We start from the raw sequence: 19,688 nt of genomic DNA, 5'->3' as shown, positions 1-19,688 counted from the left end.
TCTAGAGAACGTTGTGTCTAAACCCACATCTGATGTTTTATTTAGTGCTTTTCTCTAGAGAGCGTTGTGTCTAAACCCACATCTGATGTTTTATTTAGTGCTTTTCTCTAGAGAGCGTTGTGTCTAAACCCACATCTGATGTTTTATTTAGTGCTTTTCTCTAGAGAGCGTTGTGTCTAAACCCACATCTGATGTTTTATTTAGTGCTTTTCTCTAGAGAACGTTGTGTCTAAACCCACATCTGATGTTTTATTTAGTGCTTTTCTCTAGAGAACGTTGTGTCTAAACCCACATCTGATGTTTTATTTAGTGCTTTTCTCTAGAGAACGTTGTGTCTAAACCCACATCTGATGTTTTATTTAGTGCTTTTCTCTAGAGAACGTTGTGTCTGAACGCACATCTGATGTTTTATTTAGTGCTTTTCTCTAGAGAGCGTTGTGTCTGAACGCACATCTGATGTTTTATTTAGTGCTTTTCTCTAGAGAGCGTTGTGTCTAAACGCACATCTGATGTTTTATTTAGTGCTTTTCTCTAGAGAACGTTGTGTCTAAACCCACATCTGATGTTTTATTTAGTGCTTTTCTCTAGAGAACGTTGTGTCTAAAGGCACATCTGATGTTTTATTTAGTGCTTTTCTCTAGAGAACGTTGTGTCTAAAGGCACATCTGATGTTTTATTTAGTGCTTTTCTCTAGAGAACGTTGTGTCTAAACCCACATCTGATGTTTTATTTAGTGCTTTTCTCTAGAGAACGTTGTGTCTAAACGCACATCTGATGTTTTATTTAGTGCTTTTCTCTAGAGAACGTTGTGTCTAAACGCACATCTGATGTTTTATTTAGTGCTTTTCTCTAGAGAACGTTGTGTCTAAACGCACATCTGATGTTTTATTTAGTGCTTTTCTCTAGAGAACGTTGTGTCTAAACGCACATCTGATGTTTTATTTAGTGCTTTTCTCTAGAGAACGTTGTGTCTAAACGCACATCTGATGTTTTATTTAGTGCTTTTCTCTAGAGAACGTTGTGTCTAAACGCACATCTGATGTTTATTTAGTGCTTTTCTCTAGAGAACGTTGTGTCTAAACGCACATCTGATGTTTTGTTTAGTGCTTTTCTCTAGAGAACGTTGTGTCTAAACCCACATCTGATGTTTTATTTAGTGCTTTTCTCTAGAGAACGTTGTGTCTAAACGCACATCTGATGTTTTATTTAGTGCTTTTCTCTAGAGAACGTTGTGTCTAAACGCACATCTGATGTTTTGTTTAGTGCTTTTCTCTAGAGAACGTTGTGTCTAGACGCACATCTGATGTTTTGTTTAGTGCTTTTCTCTAGAGAACGTTGTGTCTAAACGCACATCTGATGTTTTATTTAGTGCTTTTCTCTAGAGAACGTTGTGTCTAAACACACATCTGATGTTTTATTTAGTGCTTTTCTCTAGAGAACGTTGTGTCTAAACACACATCTGATGTTTTATTTAGTGCTTTTCTCTAGAGAACGTTGTGTCTAAACCCACATCTGATGTTTTATTTAGTGCTTTTCTCTAGAGAACGTTGTGTCTAAAGGCACATCTGATGTTTTATTTAGTGCTTTTCTCTAGAGAACGTTGTGTCTAAACGCACATCTGATGTTTTATTTAGTGCTTTTCTCTAGAGAGCGTTGTGTCTAAACCCACATCTGATGTTTTATTTAGTGCTTTTCTCTAGAGAGCGTTGTGTCTAAACGCACATCTGATGTTTTATTTAGTGCTTTTCTCTAGAGAGCGTTGTGTCTAAAACCACATCTGATGTTTTATTTAGTGCTTTTCTCTAGAGAGCGTTGTGTCTAAACCCACATCTGATGTTTTATTTAGTGCTTTTCTCTAGAGAACGTTGTGTCTAAACCCACATCTGATGTTTTATTTAGTGCTTTTCTCTAGAGAACGTTGTGTCTAAACCCACATCTGATGTTTTATTTAGTGCTTTTCTCTAGAGAACGTTGTGTCTAAACGCACATCTGATGTTTTATTTAGTGCTTTTCTCTAGAGAACGTTGTGTCTAAACGCACATCTGATGTTTTATTTAGTGCTTTTCTCTAGAGAACGTTGTGTCTAAACGCACATCTGATGTTTTATTTAGTGCTTTTCTCTAGAGAACGTTGTGTCTAAACGCACATCTGATGTTTTATTTAGTGCTTTTCTCTAGAGAACGTTGTGTCTAGACGCACATCTGATGTTTTATTTAGTGCTTTTCTCTAGAGAACGTTGTGTCTAGACGCACATCTGATGTTTTATTTAGTGCTTTTCTCTAGAGAACGTTGTGTCTAAAGGCACATCTGATGTTTTATTTAGTGCTTTTCTCTAGAGAACGTTGTGTCTAAAGGCACATCTGATGTTTTATTTAGTGCTTTTCTCTAGAGAACGTTGTGTCTAAAGGCACATCTGATGTTTTATTTAGTGCTTTTCTCTAGAGAACGTTGTGTCTAAACGCACATCTGATGTTTTATTTAGTGCTTTTCTCTAGAGAACGTTGTGTCTAAACGCACATCTGATGTTTTATTTAGTGCTTTTCTCTAGAGAACGTTGTGTCTAAACGCACATCTGATGTTTTATTTAGTGCTTTTCTCTAGAGAACGTTGTGTCTAAACGCACATCTGATGTTTTATTTAGTGCTTTTCTCTAGAGAACGTTGTGTCTAACGGCACATCTGATGTTTTATTTAGTGCTTTTCTCTAGAGAACGTTGTGTCTAAACCCACATCTGATGTTTTATTTAGTGCTTTTCTCTAGAGAACGTTGTGTCTAAACCCACATCTGATGTTTTATTTAGTGCTTTTCTCTAGAGAACGTTGTGTCTAAACCCACATCTGATGTTTTATTTAGTGCTTTTCTCTAGAGAACTTTTCTCTAGAGAACGTTGTGTGTAAACGCACATCTGATGTTTTATTTAGTGCTTTTCTCTAGAGAACGTTGTGTCTAAACCCACATCTGATGTTTTATTTAGTGCTTTTCTCTAGAGAACGTTGTGTCTAAACCCACATCTGATGTTTTATTTAGTGCTTTTCTCTAGAGAACGTTGTGTCTAAACCCACATCTGATGTTTTATTTAGTGCTTTTCTCTAGAGAGCGTTGTGTCTAAACCCACATCTGATGTTTTATTTAGTGCTTTTCTCTAGAGAACGTTGTGTCTAGACGCACATCTGATGTTTTATTTAGTGCTTTTCTCTAGAGAACGTTGTGTCTAGACGCACATCTGATGTTTTATTTAGTGCTTTTCTCTAGAGAACGTTGTGTCTAAACGCACATCTGATGTTTTATTTAGTGCTTTTCTCTAGAGAACGTGTCTAAACGCACATCTGATGTTTTATTTAGTGCTTTTCTCTAGAGAACGTTGTGTCTAAACGCACATCTGATGATTTATTTGTGCTTTTCTCTAGAGAACGTTGTGTCTAAACGCACATCTGATGTTTTATTTAGTGCTTTTCTCTAGAGAACGTTGTGTCTAAAGGCACATCTGATGTTTTATTTAGTGCTTTTCTCTAGAGAACGTTGTGTCTAAACCCACATCTGATGTTTTATTTAGTGCTTTTCTCTAGAGAACGTTGTGTCTAAACCCACATCTGATGTTTTATTTAGTGCTTTTCTCTAGAGAACGTTGTGTCTAAACCCACATCTGATGTTTTATTTAGTGCTTTTCTCTAGAGAACGTTGTGTCTAAACCCACATCTGATGTTTTATTTAGTGCTTTTCTCTAGAGAACTTTTCTCTAGAGAACGTTGTGTGTAAACGCACATCTGATGTTTTATTTAGTGCTTTTCTCTAGAGAACGTTGTGTCTAAACCCACATCTGATGTTTTATTTAGTGCTTTTCTCTAGAGAACGTTGTGTCTAAACCCACATCTGATGTTTTATTTAGTGCTTTTCTCTAGAGAACGTTGTGTCTAAACCCACATCTGATGTTTTATTTAGTGCTTTTCTCTAGAGAGCGTTGTGTCTAAACCCACATCTGATGTTTTATTTAGTGCTTTTCTCTAGAGAACGTTGTGTCTAAACGCACATCTGATGTTTTGTTTAGTGCTTTTCTCTAGAGAACGTTGTGTCTAAACCCACATCTGATGTTTTATTTAGTGCTTTTCTCTAGAGAACGTTGTGTCTAAACCCACATCTGATGTTTTATTTAGTGCTTTTCTCTAGAGAACGTTGTGTGTAAACGCACATCTGATGTTTTATTTAGTGCTTTTCTCTAGAGAACGTTGTGTCTAAACGCACATCTGATGTTTTATTTAGTGCTTTTCTCTAGAGAACGTTGTGTCTAAACGCACATCTGATGTTTTATTTAGTGCTTTTCTCTAGAGAGCGTTGTGTCTAAACCCACATCTGATGTTTTATTTAGTGCTTTTCTCTAGAGAGCGTTGTGTCTAAACGCACATCTGATGTTTTATTTAGTGCTTTTCTCTAGAGAACGTTGTGTCTAAACCCACATCTGATGTTTTATTTAGTGCTTTTCTCTAGAGAACGTTGTGTCTAAAGGCACATCTGATGTTTTATTTAGTGCTTTTCTCTAGAGAACGTTGTGTCTAAACGCACATCTGATGTTTTATTTAGTGCTTTTCTCTAGAAAACGTTGTGTCTAAAGGCACATCTGATGTTTTATTTAGTGCTTTTCTCTAGAGAACGTTGTGTCTAAACGCACATCTGATGTTTTATTTAGTGCTTTTCTCTAGAGAACGTTGTGTCTAAACCCACATCTGATGTTTTATTTAGTGCTTTTCTCTAGAGAACGTTGTGTCTAAACGCACATCTGATGTTTTATTTAGTGCTTTTCTCTAGAGAACGTTGTGTCTAAACGCACATCTGATGTTTTATTTAGTGCTTTTCTCTAGAGAACGTTGTGTCTAAACGCACATCTGATGTTTATTTAGTGCTTTTCTCTAGAGAACGTTGTGTCTAAACGCACATCTGATGTTTTGTTTAGTGCTTTTCTCTAGAGAACGTTGTGTCTAAACCCACATCTGATGTTTTGTTTAGTGCTTTTCTCTAGAGAACGTTGTGTCTAAACGCACATCTGATGTTTTGTTTAGTGCTTTTCTCTAGAGAACGTTGTGTCTAAACGCACATCTGATGTTTTGTTTAGTGCTTTTCTCTAGAGAACGTTGTGTCTAAACGCACATCTGATGTTTTATTTAGTGCTTTTCTCTAGAGAACGTTGTGTCTAAACGCACATCTGATGTTTTATTTAGTGCTTTTCTCTAGAGAACGTTGTGTCTAAACGCACATCTGATGTTTATTTAGTGCTTTTCTCTAGAGAACGTTGTGTCTAAACGCACATCTGATGTTTTATTTAGTGCTTTTCTCTAGAGAACGTTGTGTCTAAACCCACATCTGATGTTTATTTAGTGCTTTTCTCTAGAGAACGTTGTGTCTAAACGCACATCTGATGTTTTGTTTAGTGCTTTTCTCTAGAGAACGTTGTGTCTAAACCCACATCTGATGTTTATTTAGTGCTTTTCTCTAGAGAACGTTGTGTCTAAACCCACATCTGATGTTTTATTTAGTGCTTTTCTCTAGAGAACGTTGTGTCTAAACGCACATCTGATGTTTTGTTTAGTGCTTTTCTCTAGAGAACGTTGTGTCTAAACACACATCTGATGTTTTATTTAGTGCTTTTCTCTAGAGAACGTTGTGTCTAAACCCACATCTGATGTTTTGTTTAGTGCTTTTCTCTAGAGAACGTTGTGTCTAAACACACATCTGATGTTTTGTTTAGTGCTTTTCTCTAGAGAACGTTGTGTCTAAACCCACATCTGATGTTTTATTTAGTGCTTTTCTCTAGAGAACGTTGTGTCTAAACCCACATCTGATGTTTTGTTTAGTGCTTTTCTCTAGAGAACGTTGTGTCTAAACGCACATCTGATGTTTTGTTTAGTGCTTTTCTCTAGAGAACGTTGTGTCTAAACGCACATCTGATGTTTTGTTTAGTGCTTTTCTCTAGAGAACGTTGTGTCTAAACGCACATCTGATGTTTTATTTAGTGCTTTTCTCTAGAGAACGTTGTGTCTAAACGCACATCTGATGTTTTATTTAGTGCTTTTCTCTAGAGAACGTTGTGTCTAAACGCACATCTGATGTTTATTTAGTGCTTTTCTCTAGAGAACGTTGTGTCTAAACGCACATCTGATGTTTTATTTAGTGCTTTTCTCTAGAGAACGTTGTGTCTAAACCCACATCTGATGTTTATTTAGTGCTTTTCTCTAGAGAACGTTGTGTCTAAACGCACATCTGATGTTTTGTTTAGTGCTTTTCTCTAGAGAACGTTGTGTCTAAACCCACATCTGATGTTTATTTAGTGCTTTTCTCTAGAGAACGTTGTGTCTAAACCCACATCTGATGTTTTATTTAGTGCTTTTCTCTAGAGAACGTTGTGTCTAAACGCACATCTGATGTTTTGTTTAGTGCTTTTCTCTAGAGAACGTTGTGTCTAAACACACATCTGATGTTTTATTTAGTGCTTTTCTCTAGAGAACGTTGTGTCTAAACCCACATCTGATGTTTTGTTTAGTGCTTTTCTCTAGAGAACGTTGTGTCTAAACACACATCTGATGTTTTGTTTAGTGCTTTTCTCTAGAGAACGTTGTGTCTAAACACACATCTGATGTTTTATTTAGTGCTTTTCTCTAGAGAACGTTGTGTCTAAACCCACATCTGATGTTTTGTTTAGTGCTTTTCTCTAGAGAACGTTGTGTCTAAACCCACATCTGATGTTTTATTTAGTGCTTTTCTCTAGAGAACGTTGTGTCTAAACCCACATCTGATGTTTTGTTTAGTGCTTTTCTCTAGAGAACGTTGTGTCTAAACACACATCTGATGTTTTATTAGAACGTTGTGTCTAAACCCACATCTGATGTTTTATTTAGTGCTTTTCTCTAGAGAACGTTGTGTCTAAACACACATCTGATGTTTTATTTAGTGCTTTTCTCTAGAGAACGTTGTGTCTAAACCCACATCTGATGTTTTATTTAGTGCTTTTCTCTAGAGAGCGTTGTGTCTAAACCCACATCTGATGTTTTATTTAGTGCTTTTCTCTAGAGAACGTTGTGTCTAAACCCACATCTGATGTTTTATTTAGTGCTTTTCTCTAGAGAACGTTGTGTCTAAACCCACATCTGATGTTTTGTTTAGTGCTTTTCTCTAGAGAACGTTGTGTCTAAACAGGGCCTGTTGTACAGCAGGTCTTCAATGTATTTTTCAGGCCCAGGACCCCTTAGCTGAGAGAGAGATGAAGCAGGGACCCCCCAGGGACCCCCCACTACTACTGTTGCAGATTCAACTTCTTCATAGATTTCATAGAAGCTTCATAGACTTGTTTTATTGTTTGTTTACACATTATCTTTTCTATGAATACGTTGGATTCATTTAACCACTTAAACCCTCAATTTGTAGTAAACTTAACCGTTGGCTCTGTACTTGCTTTGCTCTTTTTTCCCTCTACACCAAACCTCTTTGCCAAAAATAGCCGATCTGCAAGCTCACAACGTGTCACGCTACAATGCGTTGAGAGCTTGTAAATCTGCTAATTCCCCCCCAGAATAGGGATGCTGGGGTTCAAGTGGTGAATGTAAAAAAGGGTTAGGGACCAGTCTAAATTTACATAAGGGGGGGTATGGAGGAAAATAGGGGAGGGTCATGCCTTTCTAATTTTGGTCCAAGGGAGGGTCAGCTAATTTTACTTTGAATCCAAGGGAGGGTCATGCAATTTTGAATTGATAAAATAGTCCGTTTTTTATATACCTTTTTAGTACAGCAGAACAGTGGTCAATGACCCCTCTCCATTTCAAAGGATACAAAGAATTCAAATCAAGTAACACCTTGTCTATTTAGAATCAATGACGGTCGTTAACAAGCCATCAACGCACAGCGAGTGTGAACGACCCAGTCAAATCTATTCAGCGTCTTAACGATGGTGGTTGAACAATTAAGCAAAACTTCAACAGGCGTTATTGGAGAGATGCATTATAAATAGGCCTACTATAACTGGATATTCATAATCATTTGAAGTAATTCTGTGCATGTGATTAATGTGGATCTATATGGACAGTTGTGTATAGATGCCTAGCTCCACAAGTAAAACCAGAAGCATCAGGCCATAATTGATAGCCTAATTTGTTTTATGTAGGCAACAGTGTAGTTGTAGTCACTGTAGTTGATAATTAAAAGGGCAGAGTGACAAAAGTTTTAAACTACTGGTTACCAAATATTCAACTTTCTTCAATCTGACCAGGATTCAATGGGTTTCCCACATGTAAGATGAGAACACTATCCATTCTGCTACCACTACTACAGATACACTGTGCATTTAGCAAGACTGACTACACTACAGCAATGTTCTAATCAATGTGGAAAGCAAAACATTGGACATATCAGTTTTAAATGTCATGTTGTATTTGATGGGGAGGGTTAGGGGTGTCAAGAATTTCACAATACGATACATGATGTTGGGCATGATATCGATATGATATATTATTAATGTTCTTTTCTCATGTATCATCAACATTGGCCATCATCTTATAAATAACGTTATAAAGCAAGTTAGAAACAATTACAAAGTGCTTTGTACACACAAATAAATACATTTGTGCAAGCTTAATGGAGAAGTGAAGTTCTCACTAACTATAAACCCATTGTTTCAGAGGACAGATAGACACTAATATAACAAATATAATATAATATAAGACTGCATAACTATAAATTCCACAAACCTCATATTTTTGTCATCTGGACTTTACCAACCAAGTGCAGCCTATTTCCAACAGCTAAAAAACATCTATAATACCAGATACAGTATAATACAATCTTAGATTAGATGTAGGCCTATTTGAGAGTGCAGATGCATGTCACATTAACGAGCGTCAACGAGCATCAGCTGACACACAACACCTCCCCTCTGCAGTGCTTTAAACTGAAAGTGACTGACTGGAGTCTGTTTCATTTCTCTCCAAAATACCTTGAATATGATGGAGGACATGATTAATAATTACTATGATTATGATAAGCTTTACATTTCATATCATACAGTAAAAACTCCTAACTTTCACCGGCAAAAAAAAAGAAAGTGTTTTTTTTGTATTAAAAAAACAATTAAAAAAATATTACGATACAGTATGACATCATGACAATACCTATCATCACATTTTAATACCACGATAGGCTATATCGTGACACAATATATCGTGACACTTCTAGGCGGGGAGGGTTACTCTTTTTTTTGTAATCACTTGGGGAGGGTCATTGATTTTTTTTTTTTGTCAAAGGGAGGGTCATGGCATTTTAGATCAGGGCACATACATTTCCTCCATGCCCCCCCTTATGTAAATTTCGACTGGTCCCTTAGGGCCCCCCTGTAGTAACTCTGATGGCCCCCCTAGGGGTCCCGGACCCCCTGTTGAAAACCCATACATGAACACCAGAGGAGAGCCCGCCCCATCACTGCTCTACCAATCAGATCAGTTAACAGCTGTCAGAACCATAGATATAGAAACCTAGATACCTCATTGGCCTGTTTCGTATGGTGGCCGCGGGCACTGGCCAATCACAGCGTGTTGACTACTGGCCAATCACAGCGCGTCTTTTCCAGGACTTGTCAGAATCTAGTTGTCCCGCCCCCACCTGCCTCTGATTGGCCTACTGAACGCCCCTTCTGTGACGCACGCGGAAATTTCCAGCTGCCCCCCAAGGAAGCGGAAGCGCGTCCGCCATACAGACGCTTCAGAGCCAGAGGAGGCGTCTACCTTTATATGTCTATGTACCTACCTACCTATCTATCTATCTATCTATCTATCTATCTATCTATCTATCTATCTACCTACCTACCAACCGCCATACAGACGCTTCAGAGCCAGAGGAGGCTCTACCTTTATATGTCTATGGTCAGAACCTTCAGATGTGTTCCCATGATGCTTTGCTGGGTTGTGGGCGGTGCTGACATGTGTAGTTTGTTTGACTCACTGAAAGAAAACTACAAGACAAATGGCTGCCAAGTGGGGTCACCGCATGGTGCTTCTTTCCTGTTGGTTGATGCCAGGTCAAAGTTCACCAATGTTGAACTCCATGCTTCAGCACAGCCATGGGAAGCTCCGCCCCCTTTACTCCCATATAAGGAAGCTCCATTTATGCATTTTTATATATATAACATTCAGGAGGTGTAGTTCTAGACTTTATATAACATTCAGGAGCATATCATGATACAGGTGATGGTATTACTGCCTGACGCACCTCCAACAGTGCCTTTTGAGCAGATGTGCTGTGACACCTCACTGAACACCTCTATGGGCCTAAACGGGTCATCAGCTGGGGGCCACCAGTGATCAACGTTTCGCTCCTTTAACCCCAGAACGTCCACTGGTGGCGGAGCGACGGCAGGGATCTCTCGGCTGATGCCTTAGGTGTTATTCAGCCCCCAACTCTTGTGCTTCTTTCTTAGCCACAGCCAGAAGCTGCCTTTCTCCGCCTCCTCAGCCAGCTCTTTCATGGCTTTCCGATGCCTTGCTCCTGTGCATCCCATGTCGCGGAGTAGGCGAACAGTTGAGGAGGTGTAGTTCCAGACTCTATATAACATTCAGGAGGTGTAGTTCCAGACTCTATATCACAGGAGGTGTACCGGTAGTTCCAGACTCTATATAACAGGAGGTATAGTTCCAGACTCTATATAACAGGAGGTGTAGTTCCAGACTCTATATAACATTCAGGAGGTGTAGTTCCAGACTCTATATAACAGGAGGTGTAGTTCCAGACTCTATATAACAGGAGGTGTAGTTCCAGACTCTATATAACATTCAGGAGGTGTAGTTCCAGACTCTATATAACAGGAGGTGTAGTTCCAGACTCTATATAACAGGAGGTGTAGTTCCAGACTCTATATAACAGGAGGTGTAGTTCCAGACTCTATATAACATTCAGGAGGTGTAGTTCCAGACTCTATATAACAGGAGGTGTAGTTCCAGACTCTATTTAACAGGAGGTGTAGTTCCAGACTCTATATAACAGGAGGTGTAGTTCTAGACTCTATATAACAGGAGGTGTAGTTCCAGACTCTATATAACAGGAGGTGTAGTTCTAGACTCTATATAACAGGAGGTGTAGTTCCAGACTCTATATAACAGGAGATGTAGTTCCAGACTCTATATAACAGGAGGTGTAGTTCCAGACTCTATATAACATTCAGGAGGTGTAGTTCCAGACTCTATATAACATTCAGGAGGTGTAGTTCCAGACTCTATATAACAGGAGGTGTAGTTCCAGACTCTATATAACAGGAGGTGTAGTTCCAGACTCTATATAACAGGAGGTGTAGTTCCAGACTCTATATAACATTCAGGAGGTGTAGTTCCAGACTCTATATAACAGGAGGTGTAGTTCCAGACTCTATTTAACAGGAGGTGTAGTTCCAGACTCTATTTAACAGGAGGTGTAGTTCCAGACTCTATATAACAGGAGGTGTAGTTCTAGACTCTATATAACAGGATGTGTAGTTCTAGACTCTATATAACAGGAGGTGTAGTTCCAGACTCTATATAACAGGAGATGTAGTTCCAGACTCTATATAACAGGAGGTGTAGTTCCAGACTCTATATAACAGGAGGTGTAGTTCCAGACTCTATATAACAGGAGGTGTAGTTCCAGACTCTATATAACAGGAGGTGTAGTTCCAGACTCTATATAACAGGAGGTGTAGTTCCAGACTCTATATTGAAATATAATGAATGGAGTTTTTATCAGCTCATCATAATATGTAAAGATAATTAATGGAGTATCTATCAGCTCATTAACATATTTGTAAGGTTGTTGTGTGTTGCCTCGGTGACCAGCTGTTGTTGTTGTCGTGTTTCCTAGGCAACCCTGTGTCGGCGGTGGTGACCTGTAACCTCTTTGTGATTCCTGCTCTGAGGAAGATGCAAGGAATCCTGGACCCTCGCCCTACCATCATTAAAGCTAGGGTACGTAATATACACGCCATCATTAAAGCTAGGGTACGTAATATACACGCCATCATTAAAGCTACGGTACGTAATATACATATCATCATTAAAGTTACGGTATGTAATATACACACCATCATTAAAGCTACGGTACGTAATATACACATCATCATTAAAGCTACGGTACGTAATATACACACCATCATTAAAGCTACGGTACGTAATATACACATCATCATTAAAGCTACGGTACGTAATATACACATCATCATTAAAGCTACGGTACGTAATATACACGCTATCATTAAAGCTACGGTACGTAATATACACACCATCATTAAAGCTACGGTACGTAATATACACATCATCATTAAAGCTACGGTACGTAATATACACACCATCATTAAAGCTACGGTACGTAATATACACGCTATCATTAAAGCTACGGTACGTAATATACACACCATCATTAAAGCTGCAGTACGTAATATACACACCATCATTAAAGCTGCAGTACGTAATATACACACCATCATTAAAGCTGCAGTACGTAATATACACATCATCATTAAAGCTACGGTACGTAATATACACACCATCATTAAAGCTAGGGTACGTAATTTACACATCATCATTAAAGCTATGGTACGTAATATGCACACCATCATTAAAGCTAGGGTACGTAATATACACACCATCATTAAAGCTAGGGTACGTAATATACACACCATCATTAAAGCTATGGTACGTAATATGCACACCATCATTAAAGCTAGGGTACGTAATATACACACCATCATTAAAGCTATGGTACGTAATATGCACACCATCATTAAAGCTAGGGTACGTAATATACACACCATCATTAAAGCTAGGGTACGTAATATACACACCATCATTAAAGCTAGGGTACGTAATATACACATCATCATTAAAGCTAAAGTTGTCCCTGCCGGGGGGTGTCCCTGCCGATAAACAATGCGGCCCCCCAGAGTGAGTGTGGAGATTTAGTGGCCCTCACCATCTACAAAGTTGCCCCCCCCTGCACTAAATGGAACAGAGCCTTCATTAGTATCATTGGTAACACCTGTGAAGGAAGTAAGGAAGAGGACCAGTTTCTTTACAATATGTCTGCTGTACATAGAGCCTGTTGAACAAGCAGAATGACTTGGTGACACAATGAGACGGCATGCAGCCTTCAGAGCACTGCAACAAACCTTTTGTCTTTATAAAAACTGTGTGTGTGTGTGTGTGTGTGTGTGTGTGTGTGTGTGTGTGTGCGTGTGCGTGTGTGCATGTTGCAGTTGTCATGTGATGTAAAGTTGGACCCCAGACCAGAGTACCATCGCTGTATCCTCACCTGGCATCACCAAGAACCTCTGCCCTGGGCCCAGAGCACTGGTACACACACACACACACACACACACACACACACACACACACACACACACACACACACACACACACACACACACGTAAGCATAATGTGTCTTCTGTTAGTTGACCAGGTGGCCAGCATATTGTGACCAGGTGTCATGCTGGATAATGTGTCTGTTATTTCAGGTGACCAGGTGTCATGCAGGATAATGTGTCTGTCATTTCAGGTGACCAGGTGTCATGCAGGATAATGTGTCTGTCATTTCAGGTGACCAGGTGTCATGCAGGATAATGTGTCTGTCATTTCAGGTGACCAGGTGTCATGCAGGATAATGTGTCTGTCATTTCAGGTGACCAGGTGTCATGCAGGATAATGTGTCTGTTTTTTCAGGTGACCAGGTGTCATGTAGTATAATGTGTCTGTTTTTTCAGGTGACCAGGTGTCATGTAGTATAATGTGTCTGTTTTTTCAGGTGACCAGGTGTCATGTAGTATAATCTGTCTGTTTTTTCAGGTGACCAGGTGTCATGTAGTATAATGTGTCTGTTTTTTCAGGTGACCAGGTGTCATGTAGTATAATCTGTCTGTTTTTTCAGGTGACCAGGTGTCATGTAGTATAATGTGTCTGTTTTTTCAGGTGACCAGGTGTCATGTAGTATAATGTGTCTGTTTTTTCAGGTAACCAGGTGTCCAGTAGGCTGATGAGCATGCGCAGCGCCAACGGTCTGTTGATGCTTCCTCCGAAGACAGAGCAGTATGTTGAGCTGCACAAAGGAGAGGTGGTGGATGTGATGGTGATAGGACGCTTATGATCCAGGTATCATATCATACCCTAATAATAATAATATTTTGTTATTTATCAATTTGTTAGGCTATTCTTTTAGAATGTTTGCGTGAAATAACATGCCCAAAACTACAGGGCCTAGGTCTATGCATAGGTCATTAAAGCTAGGGTACGTAATATACACACTACAGGGCCTAGGTCTATGCATAGGTCATTAAAGCTAGGGTACGTAATATACACACTACAGGGCCTAGGTCTATGCATAGGTCATTAAAGCTAGGGTACGTAACACACTACAGGGCCTAGGTCTATGCATAGGTAACACCTTGAAAAATGTATATGAAGTGTAAGTGTAGTGGTAGCCTCCACCAGGACAGAGTGACAGCAGAATTTCATTTATTTTACCTCTGCCTAAACAAAACTTGCATTTGAATGAGAAATGACCTGTAAGGATTTTTTAAACGTTGTTGATGGAGTAACACTGCAAAAATTGATCACAATTCTCACTTCTTCTACCTGAGTTTGAATGTTGGTTGTTCTTATATTTCTGGTGTATGTAAATATTAGACACTATTTTTAAAATGCTTATAAATTAGACTAATGTATGGATGAAAAATGTAATGGCAGCTGATTATATATGCTGTATATATGATATATGATACATGATACATGATATATTATATATTATATATACAGCCCCCCTGTAGCAGAATCATTTAAGTTGTAGTTTAATTTGGTCTCTATTGATTTGTTGGCCTCTGAACAGCTGTGTGACTGTGGGGCTTAAAGGGATTGTAGGCGATTCAGAGATAAACAAAGAAAAAAACTCCAGCAGTTCGTTTCCCCGACCACCAGGGGGTGTCGCAGGGAGGACTTCCATAGAGTTAAGGGGACTTCTAAACGGGCCATGCCGAATATGGGTTGCTTTATTCGGATACAATTCAAGGAACTGCCCACCCCTGCCGGTTCTCTGAAATTTTATTTTTAAATAGGCTCTTTCATGACAAATTGACCACATATATGAAGTTAAACAACTAAATTCTATCCAAACGCTATCTGAAAAGTAAATTATGTGCCTCAAAAACGAAGTTTGAGAGTGTTTTCAAACCGAAAGTAAAAAGTTCACACGGGCACGGACGCGCACGGATGCGCACATGCATGCGTTAATTTACGGCCCGACACACACACAAACAGTAGGGAAAATACGATTTCAGAAAGAGGACTGTGTTTCAATGCAGGAAAACACCCCAGCATCATTACATAGTGGCTGATAGAGGGGAAAAAATGCAAAATATATATATATAGATATTTTTCAAATTTAGGCTTAATGTTTCCAACAATATAATAATAATATATGTTTTTTTATTATTTATTTTATTGATTTATTAATATTTTGCCGTCTTTGTGTCCTAGATGGCCACTCCCACTCGCTACCGATAGCCATGGCAGCGCCAGGGGACTTCCTGTCTGGACAGGAAACGGGGAGGAGGGGACAGGAAGTGATGCATGTCTAACCTGGCAGCCATTATAGCTGTGACATCATCATATGCAACAGCCAATCGGGAGCCAGCGGAGGCCAAATCCTCATGGGTCACCTCTGAGGAGAACACTGTATTACAAACAGAGAAGAAGAAAAACAAAAAAACAAGTGAAGAAGAAAAAAGATAAAGCTATATAAAATATGAGATTTATTCTGTAATATTATTATTATTATCCGGATGATGATTATTATAATTATTGATATTCTTAATTAATATTCTATTTATTATTATTATTATGATTATTATGGTTCTGAATATTATCACCTTATTATAAACCGTCCTGTCCCATTGCTTTGTGTCGGACATTTTAACTTCATATATAGACTCCTCCCCTTCTCTCCTCTCTCCTATCATTTCAACTTGTAAAACTGTTCAACCAGACATCATTATGGTGCTTCGACTCGACCAATAGGACGTGACTACAACTGTCTTATTTGGACCAATAGGACGTGACTACAACTGTCCTATTTGGACCAATAGGACGTGACTACAACTGTCCTATTTGGACCAATAGGACGTGACTACAACTGTCCTATTTGGACCAATAGGACGTGACAGCTGTCCCGTTTGGACCAATGGGGATTTGACTACAACTGTCCTATTTGGACCAATAGGACGTGACTACAGCTGTCCCGTTTGGACCAATGGGGACGCGACTACAACTGTCCTATTTGGACCAATAGGATGTGACTACTGTCCCGTTTGGACCAATGGGGACGCACGGTAGCAGATCAAACTAATGTCATTTTCTTCCTGATGTGTGGTTTGGACACTTTTTATTAGTCGTCAACACAAGTCCAGGAGATTAGGAGACGTCCTAGAGGAGACAGGAGGTTAGGAGACGTCCTAGAGGAGACAGGTGGTTAGGAGACGTCCTAGAGGAGACAGGTGGTTAGGAGATGTCCTAGAGGAGACAGGTGGTTAGGAGATGTCCTAGAGGAGACAGGTGGTTAGGAGATGTCCTAGAGGAGACAGGTGGTTAGGAGATGTCCTAGAGGAGACAGGAGACGTCTAACATTCTTGGTGTTTGGTTTCACTGATGAGGACGTGGTGTGAGACCTTGGTAGGGTCTGGGACCCCATCTAAAGAGCTTTTGTGCCAGGGACCCCCAGAAGAGAAGATTTATGTAAAAAAGATATATATCTAAATTATTCAAGATTTTGTTTTAACATTTTCAAGATTTTTCAAATATTTTCAGAAATAGCAGATGTAAATGTATATATATATATATATATGTAGATGTAAATCTGCTATTTCTGAATAGCCAACGTATAAATGGATAAATAACGTATAAATGGATAAATAACGTATAAATGGATAAAGTGGTTGAGATGATTGTGATGCTATGTTAACTACTTTAGCTGGGGACCCTTCTGGGGGTCCCTGGACCCCACTTTGGGAACCACTGCGTTAGGGGTGTTAATTAAACTTTAAAGTTCAAAGAGTTTACAAAGGGTTCCTTTAGTGAACCTTGACCTTTACGTAACACTGTGCACAACAAACCTAACGCAGGGTCAAAGGTCACATAGGTGTGGGTGTGTAGTTTTGACCCCTCCCCTCCCCTGACGGACGGACTGACTCTGTGCATCCACGTTGTCATAACGACCACGATCACGTTGTCATAACGACCACGATCACGTTGTCATAACGACCACGTTGTCATAACAACCGTGTCACTCGGAACGAAAAGTCACGGTCGACACAAAGTAAAGTACTGTAGAAAATAAATGTATCTGCACCTCCTCCTGTTCGCCGTTCTCCTCCTCGCCTCCATGCCAGGCAGGGTACGTTCTCCTCCTCGCCTCCATGCCAGGCAGGGTACGTTCTCCTCCTCGCCTCCATGCCAGGCAGGGTACGTTCTCCTCCTCGCCTCCATGCCAGGCAGGGTACGTTCTCCTCCTCGCCTCCATGCCAGGCAGGGTACGTTCTCCTCCTCGCCTCCATGCCAGGCAGGGTACGTTCTCCTCCTCGCCTCCATGCCAGGCAGGGTACGTTCTCCTCCTCGCCTCCATGCCAGGCAGGGTACGTTCTCCTCCTCGCCTCCATGCCAGGCAGGGTACGCTGGTCAACCCAGAGAACACACCTGGATATAGGGCATAGCAGTGGTTCCACAGATAGAAAGCCCATAGAAATGTATTTATATAAATGATCTTAAGCCTCCAGGCTCCTGGTGAATCATTTCATTCTGTGTCAAAACATATTTGAAAACCACAAAAAAGGGTATTTATTAAATACAGCATATCACATCATATCATATCATTAAGTAATCAAATATATTTTGAGAAAGAATCAAATGTTTTATGGTCATGATTCACCAGGAGTAAATATTTTCGCCGGTAAAGGGAGTATCTAGGCCTTAAGTGGGTAAAGGAAGGTACACAGACCTAGTACAGAGCCCTGGGGGTTTAAGTGGTTTAAGGAAGGTACACAGACCTAGTACAGAGCCCTGGGGGTTTAAGTGGTTTAAGGAAGGTACACAGACCTAGTACAGAGCCCTGGGGGTTTAAGTGGGTAAAGGAAGGTACACAGACCTAGTACAGAGCCCTGGGGGACTTTCCCAGCGATCTGGAACGCACCGTGGCTCTGGGTTCAACCTGCTGCCCTGCCCAAGGGAGGACCAATCAAACCCTGTCGTATCCATCGTTTTGAATAAAGAAGAAGAAGCAGATTATTATAAAAGAAAAGAAAGAAAAGAGAAAAAAGAAAAACTGCTTTTGTATAAAAGACGTTCTTCTCCACACTGGACTCTGTCTCACCGCTCCGGCGTCTCACCGCTCCGGTGTCTCACTGCACAGACTATTATGACCAGCACTTGTAATGAAGCAATGACAGCATTCTATACTTCCTGTATCATTATATATATATATATATATATATATATATATATATATATATATATATATGTATATATATATATATATATATGTATATATATATATATATATATATATATATATATATATATATATATATATATATATATATATATATATAATGAAGCAATGACAGCATTCTATACTTCCTGTATCATTATAATGAAGAGGATGTTTTTTTCCTGTAATGATAATATTTAAATGAAAGATGAATTAATAAAAAATAACCCTGATTATTCTCTACTAAACGTTTGAGTATTGTATTATGTATTTTCTTTCTATAAAAGTGCAATTCATCTGTGTTTCTTCTTTTTGTTTTGTCATCAGTACAAGCAAATACTATTCATTGCATTATTATTATAATTATTATGATGATATTATATTATATTATATTATAACATATAATATATTTTACTATATTATATTGTATTATAATTTATATTATATTATATTATACTATATTATATTATATTATATTATATTATATTATATTATATTGTATTATAATTTATATTATATTATAACATATACTATATTTAACTATTTTACTATATTATATTATATTGTATTATAATTTATATTATATTATATTATATTATATTGTAACATAATATATTATATTATATTATATTATATTATATTATATTGTAGTCAATGGAACAAATATCTGATTGGCTACTTTACTTCTACCTCTGATCACAGCTAAACTGCAACGAAATAATCAAAATATAGGTTTTGCTGCCCTCCTGTGGTGATGTTGGAAAATAGCAGACAAAGTAATGAAACGTCTCAACAATTCTTTATTTTATGACATAATTATGAACAATAGATGAACAAAGGCTTATTTATCACTTCTAGACAAAAAGAACAGATCTAAATTACAAACTAACAACACGACACACGGCTGGAAGATCTGTTATTTTTTCCCACATCATTAAGTTGCGCTAACTGTTAGCCTAGGTTAGCTAGCTGGGATGAGCACCATTAGGATACGTTACTGACGTCACTTCACGAATTGTTAGCTGGGATGATAACCATCAGGATACGTCACTACACAGAGGTAGAACTATACTTCTTCAGTACAACGGTGTGTTGAATGAAACCACGCGTGCACTGCAGTTGCTGTATGTGTCCACTAGAGGGCAGCATGGTGTCATGTTTGAATCACAGC

At 38.8% G+C, this 19,688-nt stretch overlaps 1 protein-coding gene across 1 annotated transcript in view; it reads left to right on the top strand.

The window, feature by feature from the left end:
- gphna (gephyrin a) overlaps window positions 1-15,934 on the top strand; it is a 105,056-nt gene extending 89,122 nt beyond the window's left edge. The window contains exons 21-24 of the mRNA XM_080414414.1: window positions 11,857-11,960; window positions 13,247-13,343; window positions 13,998-14,136; window positions 15,517-15,934. Of these exons, the coding sequence (XP_080270540.1) occupies window positions 11,857-11,960; window positions 13,247-13,343; window positions 13,998-14,131 (335 nt within the window). The 3' untranslated portion in view covers window positions 14,132-14,136; window positions 15,517-15,934. The remainder of the gene's footprint in view (window positions 1-11,856; window positions 11,961-13,246; window positions 13,344-13,997; window positions 14,137-15,516) is intronic.
- The last annotated feature ends 3,754 nt before the right edge of the window (window positions 15,935-19,688 follow it).

This window comes from Gymnoscopelus braueri, assembly GCF_963280865.1.
Source record: "Gymnoscopelus braueri genome assembly, chromosome: 19".
Taxonomy (NCBI): Eukaryota; Metazoa; Chordata; class Actinopteri; order Myctophiformes; family Myctophidae; genus Gymnoscopelus; species Gymnoscopelus braueri.
The sequence above is the reverse complement of the archived record's forward strand: the minus strand, read 5'-3'. Positions and strand labels throughout refer to the sequence as shown.